This window comes from Condylostylus longicornis, unplaced genomic scaffold (genome assembly GCF_029603195.1).
Source record: "Condylostylus longicornis isolate FDR11 unplaced genomic scaffold, ASM2960319v2 ptg000091l, whole genome shotgun sequence".
NCBI lineage: Eukaryota > Metazoa > Arthropoda > Insecta > Diptera > Dolichopodidae > Condylostylus > Condylostylus longicornis.
The window spans coordinates 1,923,767-1,943,192 of NW_026578059.1; the positions used below are offsets into that span (position 1 = coordinate 1,923,767).

Here is a 19,426-nt window from a genome sequence, read left to right on the forward strand (position 1 = left end):
CTTCTGGCCTGGTATTTTATTTGAAAAATATTTGATTTCGATTATTTTTAAGAATTTTAGTTTTAATGAAAGTAACAGGCGAACATGAACAATAAGAAGTAAATTCCCGAAAATTAAAAATAATAAATTTGCTTCCTATTATTTCTTCTGGCCTGGTATTTTATTTGAAAAATATTTGATTTCGATTATTTTTAAGAATTTTAGTTTTAATGAAAGTAACAGGCGAACATGAACAATAAGAAGTAAATTCCCGAAAATTAAAAATAATAAATTTGCTTCCTATTATTTCTTCTGGCCTGGTATTTTATTTAAAAATTTTTGATTTCGACTATCTTTAGGAACTTTAATTTTACTGAAAGTAACAGGCGAACATGAACGATAAGAAGTAAATTCCCAAAAATTAAAAATAATAAATTTGCTTCCTATTATTTCTTCTGGCCTGGTATTTTATTTAAAAATTTTTGATTTCGACTATCTTTAGGAACTTTAATTTTACTGAAAGTAACAGGCGAACATGAACGATACAAAATAAATTCCCGAAAATTAAAAATAATAAATTTGCTTCCTATTATTTCTTCTGGCCTGGTATTTTATTTGAAAAATATTTGATTTCGATTATTTTTAAGAATTTTAGTTTTAATGAAAGTAACAGGCGAACATGAACAATAAGAAGTAAATTCCCGAAAATTAAAAATAATAAATTTGCTTCCTATTATTTCTTCTGGCCTGGTATTTTATTTGAAAAATATTTGATTTCGATTATTTTTAAGAATTTTAGTTTTAATGAAAGTAACAGGCGAACATGAACAATAAGAAGTAAATTCCCGAAAATTAAAAATAATAAATTTGCTTCCTATTATTTCTTCTGGCCTGGTATTTTATTTGAAAAATATTTGATTTCGATTATTTTTAAGAATTTTAGTTTTAATGAAAGTAACAGGCGAACATGAACAATAAGAAGTAAATTCCCGAAAATTAAAAATAATAAATTTGCTTCCTATTATTTCTTCTGGCCTGGTATTTTATTTGAAAAATATTTGATTTCGATTATTTTTAAGAATTTTAGTTTTAATGAAAGTAACAGGCGAACATGAACAATAAGAAGTAAATTCCCGAAAATTAAAAATAATAAATTTGCTTCCTATTATTTCTTCTGGCCTGGTATTTTATTTAAAAATTTTTGATTTCGACTATCTTTAGGAACTTTAATTTCACTGAAAGTAACAGGCGAACATGAACGATACAAAATAAATTCCCGAAAATTAAAAATAATAAATTTGCTTCCTATTATTTCTTCTGGCCTGGTATTTTATTTGAAAAATATTTGATTTCGATTATTTTTAAGAATTTTAGTTTTAATGAAAGTAACAGGCGAACATGAACAATAAGAAGTAAATTCCCGAAAATTAAAAATAATAAATTTGCTTCCTATTATTTCTTCTGGCCTGGTATTTTATTTGAAAAATATTTGATTTCGATTATTTTTAAGAATTTTAGTTTTAATGAAAGTAACAGGCGAACATGAACAATAAGAAGTAAATTCCCGAAAATTAAAAATAATAAATTTGCTTCCTATTATTTCTTCTGGCCTGGTATTTTATTTAAAAATTTTTGATTTCGACTATCTTTAGGAACTTTAATTTTACTGAAAGTAACAGGCGAACATGAACGATAAGAAGTAAATTCCCGAAAATTAAAAATAATAAATTTGCTTCCTATTATTTCTTCTGGCCTGGTATTTTATTTGAAAAATATTTGATTTCGATTATTTTTAAGAATTTTAGTTTTAATGAAAGTAACAGGCGAACATGAACAATAAGAAGTAAATTCCCGAAAATTAAAAATAATAAATTTGCTTCCTATTATTTCTTCTGGCCTGGTATTTTATTTGAAAAATATTTGATTTCGATTATTTTTAAGAATTTTAGTTTTAATGAAAGTAACAGGCGAACATGAACAATAAGAAGTAAATTCCCGAAAATTAAAAATAATAAATTTGCTTCCTATTATTTCTTCTGGCCTGGTATTTTATTTAAAAATTTTTGATTTCGACTATCTTTAGGAACTTTAATTTTACTGAAAGTAACAGGCGAACATGAACGATACAAAATAAATTCCCGAAAATTAAAAATAATAAATTTGCTTCCTATTATTTCTTCTGGCCTGGTATTTTATTTGAAAAATATTTGATTTCGATTATTTTTAAGAATTTTAGTTTTAATGAAAGTAACAGGCGAACATGAACAATAAGAAGTAAATTCCCGAAAATTAAAAATAATAAATTTGCTTCCTATTATTTCTTCTGGCCTGGTATTTTATTTGAAAAATATTTGATTTCGATTATTTTTAAGAATTTTAGTTTTAATGAAAGTAACAGGCGAACATGAACAATAAGAAGTAAATTCCCGAAAATTAAAAATAATAAATTTGCTTCCTATTATTTTTTCTGGCCTGGTATTTTATTTGAAAAATATTTGATTTCGATTATTTTTAAGAATTTTAGTTTTAATGAAAGTAACAGGCGAACATGAACAATAAGAAGTAAATTCCCGAAAATTAAAAATAATAAATTTGCTTCCCATTATTTCTTCTGGCCTGGTATTTTATTTGCAAAATATTTGATTTCCATTATTTTTAAGAATTCTAATTTCAATCAAAGTAACAGGCGAACATGAACGATACAAAATAAATTCCCGAAAATTAAAAATAATAAATTTGCTTCCTATTATTTCTTCTGGCCTGGTATTTTATTTGAAAAATAATTGATTTCGACTATTTTTAAGAACTTTAATTTTACTGAAAGTAACAGGCGAACATTAACGATACAAAATAAATTTCCGAAAATAAAAAATAATAAATTTGCTTCCTATTATTTCTTCTGGCCTGGTATTTTATTTGAAAATATTTGATTTTGACTATTTTTAAGAATTCTAATTTTACTGAAAGTAACAGGCGAACATGAACAATTCAAAATAAATTTTCGAAAATTAAAAATAATAAATTTGCTTCCTATTATTTCTTCTGGCCTGGTATTTTATTTGAAAAATATTATTTTGTCCATTTTTGGGAATTTTAATTTTAACCGTGGATTGCCAACTGAGTAAAACTTACTCAGTTCGAACTTTGAAAGAGAATATCTTTAATAAGTCGTTTTTAATTTTGTTGTCTCTTCTTATGTCTCTTCTCTTGCATTCTATAATATATAAAAAATATTTTACTTATATTATTATTATGGCTGTGTATATTATTATTTTTACACATATATTAAATTTTTTAAAAATCTGTGAGTAATTTTTTATCATTATAAGAATGGTGTGAACATTATAAGAAAATTTTTATATTTTTTTGAGTAAATTTTACAGTTGGTATTTACTGATATTATTTTAAGTTGGTAATGTCAGAAACAAATTTGAATGTAAATTCGAATTTTTGTGTAGTATAAGCACTGTGGCGGTGAAATAAAAAGGTAGAGTTGACAACATTAAGTGAAGTTTGCGAACTGTTGATATTAATGTTTGCCTTAACTGTTGATGAATTCCTTTTTAGCAAAAAACCAAAAAAAAATCGATCTTTACCATTGTATGAGCAAAATTTACTCACTGTTGGTATTAACGTGAAAAAATAAATAAAAAGTGGGATGTCGCGAATTAGAAATAATTTAATATAATTATGGTTTAATATGATAGAATTTTTTTGACAATTTTATGATTTGTAAGTAAAATTTACTCACATGTGGCAAAATAAGAATTCTAAAATGAATTAATAATAGTAATAGGCGATTATGAACAATAGAAAGCAAATTTCAAAAAATTAAAAATAATAAATTTGATAGAAAATAAAATAATCAATTTTCTATTATTCCTGGCCTGGTATTTTATTTGGAAAATAACAACTGTCTTGACATTCTGATAATGAGACTTTTACTGTTATGGCATTTAAAACGTTTAATGTCGAGGAATTTACGAACTAAAACGTTGTTGATAGGTTATTATTCTGAAATCTTAAAATGTCAAACAAGTTAAAATTAAACAGTTACTTATTATTCAAATAAAAATCATATAACTATGTGTGTTTTTTTTTTGGGAATTTTAAAATATCTTTCACTTATGTGGGTATTTCTAAATTATGGGTAATAATTATACAGTTATTCAAAAACCAATTGTGTAATGATTTTAAGTTGTCATATTTAATAATTATATTAAAACGGCAACTCATATTTACCTTTAATGTTTCAAATTTGATATTTATTTATTTTTGACGTTTTAAAACATTTTTTGATTACATTAGAAATGACATTTAAAATCAGCTGTTTATCTTTTAAGTAAATTCACGTTTTAAACAAAAAACCAAAAGAATAAAAAAGAATAATAATAATAAGAATAAAAATAAATAAAATAAAATTAAAAAGGAAAAAATGTTACGAATTTGCTAAAATTTTATAAGAAATGGCACATATTCATAGCCAAAATAAGATCAAAAATTATTTAATTAAATCCAGAAAATGTTTGAAAAATTTTTATAATTTGGGAAATTTCGTGATATAAATTTTGGGGATTGCAACTTTTATTTTTTTTTCTTGATTTTCTTCAGTGAACCTTTTTCAATCAAATGTTTTCAATATTAAAAGTTGTTTTTAAATAAATTTCCAATTATTACAATTAATCAATATAATCAAAAAATTTCTAGGGAATAAAAGAAAATATTTAGTTAAAAAACACATTTTTATTGTAATAAAATAAATTAGAATCAGAGAAAAATAAAAAAAGGAACATTTTTTCTTTTTTTTTGTTTTTGTTTTCTTGCTTGGTGTGTTATTGCTCCTACAATATAATAAAATTTCTTCAGCACTTTAAACACAATCAACAATGGTTAGATTATAAAAAAATTGTTTAATTGTCTAGTATCTTTTAAAAGATATATAACAAAAATCTATTATTTTATTATATTTCTTTATAATGGAATAATTAAATTTTAATATTTGTTTCTTCTAATCTTGCATTTATTTTGGTTAACATTTCATATACCTACCTACCCATTCACATTTTATATTTACGATTTTATAATACTTAAAATACAAATATTTTAATAATCTAATTGTACTTTTTTTATCTTTTTTTTTGCTGTTTTTTTCCATCATTTGAATCATCTGATGATGATGATGAAGAATATGGCTCATGAAGATATTATGTGTGAAGTTGAAATATCAGATTCATCAATTGTTGAAGTTGTTGATACAGAACATTTTACTGATATTTCATATGAACAATATGAAATAGATGTTGCAAATGATCAATATGAGGAAGTCACTTGTGAAACAGAGAATTCAACTGGTTTAATGATGCAAAATGTTGATGATGGTCGTATGTAATATATAAAAGCTAAAAATTTTTTAAACAAAAAAAAAAATTTTAATCAAAAGGTTTAATATATATGTACCTACCTGCCAGTTTTCATTAATAGTAATATATGAAATGTGAAATATTATATTCAATAACAATGCTCAATTTCAAAAATTCTCAAAATAAGAAATTAATTAACTTGATTTGAATTTGTAATATGGTCTGTAAGTCTTGTACTCAATTCCTTCTCGTACAGAATTCAATATGTTAAATAATATTTGGTTTCCATAAATATAATTCAATTGCATTTCAAATAGATTTTTGATGGTACAATTATATTTAACAATTATATTTAACAATTTTTCAATTCTCTTCAAAATAATTTTATAAAATGATTTGAATTAATGCAATCCAATTTATTTATATAAAACTTAGAATAAAAATTTTTGAACCAATATAAATTAGAAAAGTTAGCATCATATTAAATTGTGAATAATAAAATGATATTTTTACTAAATTTTAATAAATATAAATTATGTTTAGTTTTTATATCGGAAGAAGTAATTTTACAAACTGATGCTGGTATTCAACCTCAAGATGAAATTTTAGGTGAAAGTCAGCTATATCATATAGATAGTGGTAATATTGCAGATTTTCCGAATGAAATTTTAGTTGAATCTACCCCAGGACCATCTAGGTAAAACACAAATAAACACACAAATTTTTCATTGTTTATTAACTCGTACATTTTAATTTATCAAAAAAAAGGAAGCGTAAAATTATTAATACAAAAAGTAAAAATAAAATGTTAGATAGTAACTGTCAAGATAATGACGATTTTAAAAAGGAAATTTTAATAAATAATAATTTAAAATCACAACATAATAACGAGTCATCATCATTATCTCTGGAAGAACTTTCAGGAGGTGAAATAACAATTGGTGGTAGTAGAATATCTATAAATGATATACATATAACTGGTACCATACAACCTTTATCACCAGCTATATTACGTCAGCAGCAACAACAACAACATCAAAATCAACAGCAGCAACAACAACAACGAAATCATAAGAGCCTGCAACAGCAACAACAACCACAGAATATAAATAATTTTCAAGGGAAAATAATTGATAATCCAAAAAGTTTACCAATACTAGCAACATCAACATCATTATCAACGTCTGTTAAACCAAGAAAATGGGAACAAAAACAAGTTCAAATAAAAACAATGGAAGGTGAATTTAGTGTAACAATGTGGGCATCTGGGGTATCAGATGATGAAGGATCAAATCCGGAACCAGATCCAGATTATACTGAATATATGACTGGTAAAAAAACACCAAATCATAATATTGATTGTATACCAGGCTTAGATTTGTCTGATCCAAAACAATTAGCTGAATTTGCAAGACCTGGCCATAAATTAAAGAATAAAAAAAATTCGAATGGAAATGATTCACATGACAGAACAATTGGTAAAATATGAAAATACTTTATGCATGTTTATCAAATTTTTCTACATAATTTAATTTTACTTTTGTTTTCTATATTATAGCGTGTCCTCATAAAGGTTGTAGTAAAATGTTCCGTGATAATTCAGCTATGAGAAAGCATTTGCATACACATGGACCAAGGGTGCATGTATGTGCCGAGTGTGGAAAAGCATTTGTAGAAAGTTCTAAATTAAAGCGACATCAGTTAGTTCATACCGGTGAAAAACCTTTTCAATGTACATTTGAGGGATGTGGAAAAAGATTCTCGCTTGATTTTAATTTAAGGTAAAAATATTTAATATAATATTTTTTTTTTAAATTTATTGTCAGTTATCTTGTATTTTTTTTTTGGAATATTTTTAGAACACACGTTCGAATACATACTGGTGATAGGCCATATGTTTGCCCGTTTGATGGCTGTAATAAGAAATTTGCGCAGTCAACAAATTTAAAATCTCACATTCTAACGCATGCGAAAGCAAAGTAAATAAGTTTTTTTTCCTTGTTTTTCTTTAATTCCATTTTGGTTTTGCTTTTTTTTTGTTTTTAGACGTAATTCTTCAAATAATAGAAATTCAATATCAAATACAGAATCAAATATTACTGGTAACTTGAACAAAATTACGGGAGGTATGGGTGTTGATTTGGATGATCGTCCTTATTCACCATATATTGTGTACACAGATTGAGTTATAGAAATTTGTAATTTCATTAATATTAAAAATAGAAATAGTAAAAGAAAAAAGGCGAGAAAAAATTAAATGTATATATATATATATATATATACGATATATATATATATATATTTACATAGAATAATCATTTTGATTATAAAAACAAATGTATGAAAATTGAGGAGAAATTAGCTAAATATAAATTAATATCTTATCTTCAAAATTGCAGTAAGATGGGTATTAAATACACAATTCATTTTATGAAGATTGTGAATTTCAATTGTAATTTTCAACTGCAATATTCAAGTCAAGTACTATGCAAAATAGTAATGTTAAAATTGAAATGAAAAAAAGAGAAATTAATATTATTGTTATAATTGCATTTTCTCAATTACAAGTTCATTTATATAATTTATAATAATGCAATATTTTATTCTTAAAGTTGGTAATTTTGCCTAACTAAGACAAGGCTCCAATGGTCGTTTGTCTTTCTTTTGTTACCAGAACATACCATGTTCTGTTATTCGCATCACATGACGTGATGGGTTGTTGTTCAAAAATTTTATAATTTTCTGAATAAAATCATTTCTAAAATTTGAAAATATATACTGAAAAAAACTCTTCAATAATACCTTATCACCTTAAGTGATGCGACTAACTGAATATGGATGATAATTTTTAGATTTGCAAATATCAATATTATGCTTTTTAAAAGCTAAGTGAGATATTTAAAAAAAAGGCCATTGTATCTATACATTACCTATGCTATATATATATATACGCATATATATATATTTATATACATATGTTCGTTTATATATATACGCATATATGTATATAAAAATATTAAAACTTTCAGGAAAATATTATCGTACTTTTTATAAAAAAAAATATTTTTCTAAATTTAAATAAAATTGAATTTAATTATATATAAAGCACTTTGTAAATTTGAAATTTGAAAAAAAACAAATTCACACTTTGATTCTTTGGTTTTTAATTTGAAATTAATTTTTAAGTTCATAAAAATAAGGATTACATATAAAAGTGGATACAATTAAGCTCTTCCTTGACTTAGAAATTGCAATAATACCGTATTAATACACAATTCAGGAATTTCAAATCCATAAGCCGAATTTTGTATCAATAACGTAATTGCTGCAATCTTGAAGTCAGGGTCTTTTTTATATATTACAATTCCTAATTCCGGAAAATGGTTATATAAATACAAAGTTCATGTGTATTTTAAAGTCCATATTGTATTAAATGTGAATATATAGATAATATGTGTATTAAATAGGAGTATTTAATTAAATTATATGTACATGTATATATAAAATTTTTTAAAAAAATTTGTTGAGATTTATATTTCTCAAAATAAAAAATGATATCTATTAAACAAAAAAAAACATAAGAGGAAAACACAAAAACTATAAAAAGAAAACCGAAAAATAATTATATTAATAATAATGTGCGACTGTGTATAAAACTTTAAAAAATTACAAAAAATCTATATATATATATATATATATATATATATATATATATATATATAAATATAAATATAACTGTACATAATAAGATAATTGAATTGTCAAAAAAAAAAAAACAAAAAAAAATTTAAGAAAAAAAAAAAAAACAAAACAAAAAAAAAAAAAGGAAAAAACAACACTGAATAAAAAACTATTTTGAAAATGATGAACGAAATAAAAATATTAAAAATTTGTGTTTAATTAAGAGAAGCCCAGTCCTAATTTTCCATTGATAATGTTACTCTATGGAAATCCATATCTCATCTGCGTCTAAGTCTACAAATGTTTCTGTTCGTATAAATCAATTTTATATATTAATTATATTTATTTTTAATATATATTAATTATATAATATATATATATTAATATATATATTAATATATATATTAATTATATATAATAATATATATATTAATTATATTTTATATTTAATTTTTGAATTAATAGACAAGCATGTGCACTAAGGAACAAATTAGCCATCTAAACACTTACAAAAACATCTAATGAGCTTTCACTTTTTACTTTATTAACAGATATGTAATTGAACAGTGGTATAAGTAATACAATAATACGAGTACATGAATTTCGTTCGTAGCTCTGAAATTCGGAAAATTACGAATATCATATTGTCAGTTACGAATTACAAAAATTCTGTTCCGAATATTCGTAATGGAGTAATCATAAATTACGTTCGTAGTAAATATTCCCTCAAAAGTCTACGAAAGACACAGTCACTAAAAATTCTCTCTACTGAAATAGCAACAAAAAAATATAAATAAACATTTGATAGTTGATATAAAATACTGATCTTGACACTCCGAAAATGATACTGCCATTGGTGATTCATCGAAAGGAATACGTGAAAATTAAAATTAATAAAAAACACTAATTTTGTATTTTATTTTCTTTAAAATGATTTTTATTTTTTATTATTATTACTGTCAAGAAAAAATAGTACAATAAGATTATTATTATTGGTTAGGTATTCAATATTTTTTTTTTATATATTTTATCTTAAACAATGAATATTAAATAAGAAAAAAATTTCCTTGACTTCAAAATTTCAGCAATACTAACTGGCACACATTTCGACAATAATAGAACTCATAAATTGAGTTCTGCACAAAAATCCGTATATATGGTAATTTTAAAAATTGAAATCGGGTGGGGGAAAAAGAATTTCTTATTTTTTTACATTTTGTTTTATATTTCTAATTGGGAAATGTCCATTCGCTTCTAATTGATTAATAATTTTATTAACTTTACTTTCTTTTATACTGAGGTTATTTGTAACAGAAGGATTGTTATCATTACAATTTTTGTTATCATTTAAAATATTACAATTATTAATATCAATGAAGCTACTATCATTTTCATTTTTGTTATAATTACGATTGAAAAACCAATTTTTAAAAGACGGAGATTTTATTTTAATATTTTTATTATTATTTTCAATTTTTTTAGAATTACTATTATTATCATTACTACTACTGTTATGTGTATTAATATTTAATTTTCTTGGTGTATCATATTTTTCATCGTTATCCGAATTATTATTATTACAATTTTCATATTCATCATTATCCGAATTATTATTATTATTATTACTATTTTCATATACGTCATTATTATTATCAATATTAAGTTTAATATTATGATAATTATTTTGTGAATCATTTAATATAGTGTTATTGTCACTTTTTGATAATTTCAAATTCATTGTTATTGTTTCATTTGGTTGATGATAAAATGATTTCATACTTTGTTTTTTTTCTTTTATTTCTGTTTCTTGCATTCGAATTTTCTTTTTATCATTTTCAATTAAATTATCAATTGCATTTAAATTGCTATGAACATTAATTAATGTAATATGCATTGGTTCTTCATAAATGTCTTCACATTTTGAATTTTGTTTATCATTACAATTAATTATTGGTGACGAAGGTATTTGAAGAGATGATGTTGACAATGGTGTTGTTGATAAAAATTTCGATTGTATTTTTGGTGAGTTTGATAATAACGAAGGTGAAGTAGATAATGTTATAAATGATGATGATGACGCTGATATAAATGATGATGATAAACTAGTTTCTTTTATAAAATTTTCTTTAACTTGTATTCCATTTCCTTTTGTTTTCTTAACATCATTATTATCTTGTAAATTATTATTGCTGTCGTCAGTCTTATAATCATTATCATTATTATTAACATCATCATTGTTTATATCATCAATATTATTTTCGCTATTGCTATTATCATCAGAACTATTATTGCAAGTACTATTCTTATTAGTTTCATTAAAATCATTTGCTGTTTTAAAATTATAATAATCGTTACGAATTGCTGTTTCAATTGCATGTATCCATTGTTTTGCTTCAATTTCATTACTAGATTGTAATATTAATTTTATTTTTTTACCACTATCAATATTATTATTATCATTACAATTATTATTATTACTATTATTATTATTAAAATTATTTTTATTATTATTGTTATTGTTATAATTATTGTTACTATTACAATTATTATTATTCTTACTATTATTATTATTACTATTATTATTATTATTATTATTATTATTATTATTGTTATTATTATTATCGCTATTATTATTACTATTATTATTGTTACTACTTATATTATTATCATTATTATAATTATTATTATTTTTATTATTATTAATATTATTATTATTATTAATATTACTATTATTAATATTATTATTATTCTTATTATGATTATTTACACTCTGATTGTTTGAACTAAAAATTTGAAATGTTATATCACGTTTTTTGCCATCACCATAATGTTCAATAGATTCTTTATTTAAATTAATGCATATTACTGGCATTAAATTTAATAAAGATAATAAAGATGAACTAGATGAAAATTTTGATGATATTGATGTTGACGTTGATAATAATGATAATAATTCTGATTCATTTAATGTACTTAAATTCATGTTATCAAAAATATTGTTTTCATTGCTATTATCAATAATGTTATCGTCATTATTATTATTAAAAATATCATAACATAATAACCAATTTTCAATTACAATACAATATAATTCTTTAGAGTTATCAAATAGAAATTTCTTTTTTTCAATTTTTAATAAAAAACCCATTTTTAATATTTTATTCATTAAATCCTTAATATGTTTTAATTTTAAATTTTGATATAAACAATTAATTTTATTTATTTTATTTTCATTTTTCTTTGACAAAATTTCATTATTTTTACCATTTGATAAATTCATAATTGATTGAGATAATTTCATTTTAAATTTAAAATCATTATTAACATTATTTTTAATTTTGTTTTCATCTTCATTATTAATATCATTTTTAAATAGTGCCCTTTTACAACTAAAATGTGTTTTTGATTTAGATAATATTTCAGGAATATTTTGGACTATATTTTCGTTTGTTTTTGTTATTATTTCTAAATTTTTTGTATTAAAACATGTTTTATCATAATTATTATTTTCATTAAAACTATGATAAACGCAAGATAAATAACGGTCAATATTAACATCACCATATTCGTTTAACGATGATATATCTACAAGAAAAAATACAATAAATTAATTACATTAAATGACGTAATGTTATTTTAATTAAAATTGTTGAGCTCACTACCACACTATATAAAATAAGCATCTTTAAACAGAAATGCAATTAAAAAGGCAACGGCTTCAAAATTTCAGTATTAGCTGAATTGTGTTAACACCGTATCAATAATGGAATTAAAAAAAAGCATTTACCTGTTTCATCATCTAAAGTATTAAATTCCGAATTGCATGGAATTTGATTACTTTTATCATAATGATACTCTTGTTCTTGTTGATTTTGTTGTTGTTGTAGTTGTTTTTTACAAGAAAATCTTTTATTTGGATTAATTATTTTATTTTCATTTTCATCTATTATTGATTTTGTTAGAATTTTTTCACATCTTATCAATAAATTTTTTATATTTTCTTCTTCCTTTATAAATTCTTCATTATTTTTTAATGTATTTTGATAATGACATTCCAATAAATTTTTTTTTAAATATTTTCTTATATCTGTAAAAATGAAATAAAAAAAAATTTTGGTTTAAATTAAAAATTTCAATTGTTTTTGGATTTTCAGATAATTCGGACATGTCGCTAAAAGTTCTAAATTAAATCTTGAAAGTTTTTTCATACATAAGTACTTAGAAAATTTTCAGAAACTGAATATTTTACTTTTGCAGATTTTGTAATATATTCGAGTCAAAATTCTTCAATAATCAACATTATTTTTGTTGCATGTTGTTATAAAAAAATTTTCATAGTTTTAAAGTAATTTTCGAACATGCTATTTTTGCAGATGTTGCACTCTGAATTTATTGAACGTGCTTTATATTATAAGATCTAGCTTAGAACTGGGGCCTTATTACGTAATTCCATTATCGTATTCGGAAAAATGGTAAGGTAGTATCAATCAATTTGTATGGTACTACCTTTTCATTTCTGCAAATACGAAAATCGTTTTACGAAAATCGAATTACACACATAGCAAGGCGCCTGAATTATAGAAAATTCCCAAATTATAACCACAGTAATGCAAAAATGTTGAATAAAAAACAAAAGTTTATAATTTTAAATATACATATATATTTTTGCTTACCATAAAGAAGAGTTTTCACTTCTATTGTTGAAGAATTATTCATTTTCTATGTATATTTTACGCTTTCCCCCTGATTGGATTAATTAATATTTTTTTATTTAAGTTAATTGAAATTTTCAAATAATAATGTAAAAAATTATTAATTTATTTATTTTATACTTTTTATGTTAAGAGCCGCCGTGCGTTACTTGAAACAATCTGTTGAAATTCTGAAAATAAAATGCTTAAAATATAAATATGAATAAAAATTATCCTTGCTGGAGGTTTTTTTCAAAAAATACAAACCACACTATGAGAGAAAATTTTATACAAGTTGAATGACACATACAACTTTAAGAAATTAAAATTAGAATTGAAATGTTTACAATTGATCTTCTTTTTCTTCTTATTATTATTTTATATATATATATGTACACATTTCTGTTCAGTTCTGTGTCCTTAACTATGGTACCAATATATAAGAAAAATTCACTTTAAAATAAAGACTATTTTTACCCAAATATGTGCTACTTTTAAAAAATGCTATAACAAAATTTTACTCTTTATTTTTTTCTCTTAAAATATCCAATCATAATTCATAAATATTATCAGTTTTTCTTTATTATTACTGGAGCTGATTTAACAATCGTTATATACAATTCAGTAAAACGATTCCAATGAATTTTGAATCGAAAGCCAAGTAAAGGGCTTTTTCGGTATTTCAGTTCTTAGTTAGATTTGACATGCAGTATGGCTTTTATTGAAGAACTGTATTTGTATTTTTATCGAAGTATTGTTTTGCAACATGTTCTGTCATTCATGCTGCAAGTAAAATTTTAAAAAATCGGATATTGAAAATTTACTAAAGTAAATTGTTTAAAATTTTAAGTTAAATTTAAATTTATCTTTCTTTTTTCGTTTATGCCCTGAAATAATTTCATTTTCAACCAATTTGAAATAAATTCGCGATTCTTTTCTTTTTAATTCTTTATTTAGAATTGATTAATTAAACGAACAGCTGACTAAAGTCATTCTGACATACTTGTGTATCACACAAAAGTTTGTAGTACACCAAATATTGCAAAAAAGCTTTTTTAGTTCTGATTAAAAACTTGCAGCGCATCATGCAATACCGAAAAAGCCCTTTTATTGTTTTTATATTTCATTTATTACATTCATTTAATTTGAGATAGAAATTTTAAAATAATTTTGAGGTTTGTAGTAAGCACAAGTACCGTGGTAAAATATATTAAAAAATTGGTAGACAGTTTATAAGCTAAATTTTTTTTTGGTTTTTGTTTTTTAGATACATATTGTCCTTTATTTTCTTAATTATGTTTTTTTTTAAATATTTCTGTAACGTTCGACAATATTTCACTTCTTTTTTGCCATCATAAAATTCGTGTAAGTCTTCAAAAATTACAGTAATATTGGTTGGCCTTGTCATCACTGTCACAAAAAAGTGAATTGAAAAGGAAATCAATTTGTAAATGGCAAACAGTGTATATTACGTTAATTTTTTTCATAATGATGACACCCAATTTTTTTTTTCAATACAAAATTTACAATCAATATGGACAATTACTACTTTTGACGGTTATTTTTTTTAATGATATGCTAAAAATTATTGATAAAAACAATGATGACAGGCTCCATTCAGCAATAATAAACTTATAAGCTGAAATTGTGTAGCAATCCAGGGGTCTTACTATGTAATTCGATGTTCGTATTTGCAGAAATGGAAAGATAATACCGTACAAGTTGATTGCTTGTTACCATTTCTGCAAATATAAAAATAAAATCGAATTACTTAGTAAGGCCCCAGTATTACTGAAGTTTTTGAAGTTAAAGAATAAAAAAAATCCTTCTAATATTTATGAAAGTATTTTTTTTTTTAATTTTTATTCGGGGCGGTGTTCAATATTTTTACTCTATTACTTTTTAATTTTCCATTTAAAATTAATTAATTTTTTTAATTAAATTATTAAATTTACAAAGTACTCTCATTTTTCTTCTTTTTTTCATTTTTATTTTTTTATTAATTTTTTTTTATTTTTATTATTTTTAAATATATGATTTTAAACATTTTACACTTTAATAATAATTCTTGCCTTATGAATTTTAAAAAATTTTAACATATAGTTTTCTTTTCTTCGATAATCACAGACTTTTAACATAAATTTGTAAATTGCATATATGTACATACACACATTTTTGTTTTTTTTTTCTCTTTTGTTTTTCAATCGTAAATTATTATCAGTTTTATATATTTCATAAAAAATATTGAATATAAATATATATATAATACACCAATATTTCATGTTAAATTTAACAAAAAAATATTTTATTTTGGCATTTTTCTTGACTGTATTCAAAAATTTAATATTAATTGCGGAGCTTAATTAATATATTTTCAGCTTATAAATTATAATTGCTGAATTGCTAAATATATATATACATATGTATTACTGTAATTTCAATTTAAATATAAAGGTACTTTTTTTTTTATTAATCTAAAAATTTTAATTCTAAATATTTTTTTGATATTTGACTATTTCAAAATAATATTAAGTAGTACGATGTTAATAAACAATTCAGTAATCTGAAAATTTATAAGTTGAATTGTGTATTAATACCATTATTATGTTATACTTTGGATTTTGAAGTCATACGAGGGCTTTTGAAACATGCTTTTCCAAAGCAGCAGATTAAATCTATATCATATAGTATAATTACCATTTTTTAGTACCCATTTTTTTGAAAATTTTTATCAAACAAGTTTAAAAAATATTTTTAAGATTTTTTAAGTTAATTTTTCCTAAACAGGCCAAAAAGTCCTGTTAAGTCTGTCTTTTAAAGAACACAATTTCAAGCAATTCAGCAATTTTATAACTCATCAGCTTCTTTTTATTACCATGTTACTGCAATTTCAAAGGCAGCGATTTTTTACGACTTTAAAAAAAAAATAAATATATAAATACCAAAAAAATTCATTTTAAAAGTGATACAAAAATACACCGACTTCGAAATTTTAATAATAGAGTATACATATACAATTCAGCTTACGAGTTTGAATTGAGGGATTGTATAATTAATACTGTATTACTGCAATTTTGAATCAATGATAGTGATCACATGAAATTTATCACAATTTTTAACATGATTAAACTGGTTTTTATATATATTTTATATATTTTCTTAATTTTTTTTTTGTGTGCAAATGTGTTTTTTTCGTATTTTTGTTCTTGCACAAAAAAGAAAAACAAAAAAAAAAAAAACTTATGAAAAATATTTTTTTGTCTTTTCTATACTCTTGTTTTTTATAATTAATATTCAATTTTCATTTTATAATTATAGTTTTTGAAATAAATTCGTTTTGCAAGGACAACAAAAAGGAATAAAAAATATAATAAATTAAAATTATATTTTAAAATACTTAAGTACTGAGGAGATTTCAAATAATACATATTAAAAAAAAAACATGATGACAACTTTCCTTTTCATTCTTCAATCTTCTATATTCAGAAACATAAGTTAAAAAACCTATTCACATCATTTATATAAAAATAAAGATTAACTCTAATGTCTTCATTTAATTAAAATCTATAATTAAATCAATGTTATTATAATCTATGATTAAATTTGCATGAATATGTAAAGTAATACATAATCTAATTGAATTTAAATTTCAGACTATTATTTTTAGATTTGGACCGAATTACCAAATTTAGCGAAACAGTGAATCGTGTGGAACCTTACTATACGTAATTCGATTTTCGTATTCGGAAAAGTAGAAAGGTAATGGTACTACCTTTCCATTTCTGCAAATTGAATCACATAATATGGCGTATCTCCCAATGACTGCCTGATCCGAATTCGAAGATAATAAAAGCAAAGAATATTTGATGAGAAATATAATAAAGACAGGTTAGAAGTCGTCGGAAGATACCTTCCTTTTTTAATTTTACAAAATCGTTTTGTTTATATAAACCACTAAAAAAGTTGTCCGTCCGTCTTATGAAATAAAAGTAAAATGTTTTAAATATAAGTTGTCATCTCAATTTTGTTTTCAATATTTTAATTATCTAAATTTCGTTAATTTTTTTTTGTTTTTTCTCTTTTTAAGGATTTTTTGAAATTAGAGAGATTAATTTTTACTTAAATTTTTATTTTGTTATTTTTTTTGTTTTGAATTATTTAAATACATACACACATTACATATTTTTAATACATACACTGTTAAGTCTTAAAAAAAATTTATTTTTTCCTTTTTAAATTTGTTTGTTTGTTTTTTTTTGTTTTTTATAAATTTTTTGCATAATTAATAATGATAGGTATTTTTTTTTTTTGTTTTTTTTTCCTTGTTTGTTTTTTTTATTTTGCATTTTTGAATATTCATCACGAGCCTTGTGGTAAGTTAAAAATAACGGTAGTTTTAAACAAATAATTTTACTTTTTTTTTAAATTTATTTATTTATTTTTTTTCTATTTTATGAGTTCTAATTAAATCTGGCATTGGTTTTATTTTTTTTTAATTTTAAATTTTGATTGTAACTTATAAGACAAAAAAAAATAAATAAATTTCTTGTGTTTTTTTTTCTTTTTTTACTTTTCAATTTTATTTAAATTTTTTTTCTTTTCGATATAAATTTCAATACAATATTATTTATTAAATATTGTGTGTTTTACATAGAATTAAATTTTATTTTTAATTATATAACATATTAAACGTGACCTTAACAACATGTTTTTTTTTGTAATTATTAGAAAATTAAAGCTTCTAATTTTTTCTATATTAAAAATAAAAATAAAAAAAAAAACACATTTCATCACACCCCCACTTTTTATCACATTGTTAAACTTTTTTCTTTTGTTTTTATATTAATAGAGATAATCAGCTCTATCATGAATTTCACTCGTAGTCTCCTACGAATTATGAGCATAACTACGACGTAGACTTTTGAATGATCACGAATTCCTTTCGTATAAATTATGAATCATCAATGGCGGTATAATTTTTCGGAGAGTCAAAATCAGTATTTTATTTCAACCATCAAATGTTTATTTATATTTTTTGATTGCTATTTCATCAGTAAACAGAATTTTGAAAAATATCTCGTTTTTAATGAAAGTTTTTCAGCTTTTTTTAGTTTTTGAATATTTTTGAAAAGTGGAAAAAGAAATTTTTTGGCAATAAGAATTCATTTATTTTTATGGTAGTTGTGTTAGAGTAACTCAAATTCAAACACAAACAAAAAAAATCAAATTTTGAAAATATAATATGACTATTCTCTTTAAGTTGCTTATGATTACTCCATTACAAATATTCGGAGAAGAATTTTAGTAATTCGTAATTGATAATATGATATTCGTATTTTCAGAGCTGCGAACGAAATTCATGATAGGACTGAATAATGAAATTAAAGTTAAATTGCTCAGTGCTATACAATTAAAATGATTTTATGATTTCAAAACTGAGTAAATACGATAATTAATATACAATATTTCAGCAATTATAAGCTACAAGCTGAATTTTGTATTGATATCGTAATTTAACAAATTCTAATAGGCCAGGTGTTTTTTTATTATTAAATCTATTACTAAATATCACAATATACATATTATATAGTGACAGAGATTAAATATGAAATGAAAATGATATAAAAGGATGATTTGAGATTTATTTGTTCTTTTTAAGAAAAATGTTTCAAAACTATTTTTTTTAACAACACTTATTTGAAAAATGAATTATTA

At 22.4% G+C, this 19,426-nt stretch overlaps 2 protein-coding genes across 2 annotated transcripts; one reads left to right on the forward strand and one right to left on the reverse strand.

Annotated features, from left to right (window-relative positions):
* Positions 1 to 4,420: 4,420 nt before the first annotated feature.
* LOC129613748 (zinc finger protein 37-like) lies at positions 4,421 to 9,117 on the forward strand. The gene is made up of 7 exons (XM_055527948.1): positions 4,421 to 4,868; positions 5,165 to 5,360; positions 5,883 to 6,036; positions 6,108 to 6,817; positions 6,898 to 7,120; positions 7,199 to 7,318; positions 7,386 to 9,117. Exons 1-7 carry the CDS (start codon positions 4,866 to 4,868, stop codon positions 7,522 to 7,524), a joined length of 1,545 nt encoding a protein of 514 aa, XP_055383923.1. The 5' UTR covers positions 4,421 to 4,865; the 3' UTR covers positions 7,525 to 9,117.
* Positions 9,118 to 10,241: 1,124 nt separating this feature from the next.
* On the reverse strand, positions 10,242 to 17,446 carry LOC129613730 (putative uncharacterized protein DDB_G0282133). The gene is made up of 6 exons (XM_055527917.1): positions 13,694 to 17,446; positions 12,808 to 13,107; positions 11,788 to 12,605; positions 11,211 to 11,322; positions 10,894 to 11,099; positions 10,242 to 10,274 (listed from the first exon to the last, which is right to left on the reverse strand). The coding sequence occupies exons 1-6, from the start codon at positions 13,734 to 13,736 to the stop codon at positions 10,242 to 10,244; spliced, it is 1,512 nt and encodes a 503-aa protein (XP_055383892.1). The 5' UTR covers positions 13,737 to 17,446.
* Between the last annotated feature and the right edge of the window lie 1,980 nt (positions 17,447 to 19,426).

Bases quoted from the DNA above. Each gene is read 5' to 3' on its own strand.
- LOC129613730 (XM_055527917.1), bottom strand. From the start codon at position 13,736: ATGAATAATTCTTCAACAATAGAAGTGAAAACTCTTCTTTATG. The intron at 13,108-13,693 runs GTAAGCAAAAAT...TCATTTTTACAG, and splicing joins AGTGAAAACTCTTCTTTATG to ATATAAGAAAATATTTAAAA. The intron at 11,100-11,210 runs GCAATAATAATT...CATTTATATCAG, and splicing joins TGATTATAAGACTGACGACA to CGTCATCATCATCATTTATA.
- LOC129613748 (XM_055527948.1), top strand. The intron at 5,361-5,882 runs GTATGTAATATA...AATTATGTTTAG, and splicing joins GCAAAATGTTGATGATGGTC to TTTTTATATCGGAAGAAGTA. The intron at 7,319-7,385 runs GTAAATAAGTTT...TTTTGTTTTTAG, and splicing joins CTAACGCATGCGAAAGCAAA to ACGTAATTCTTCAAATAATA.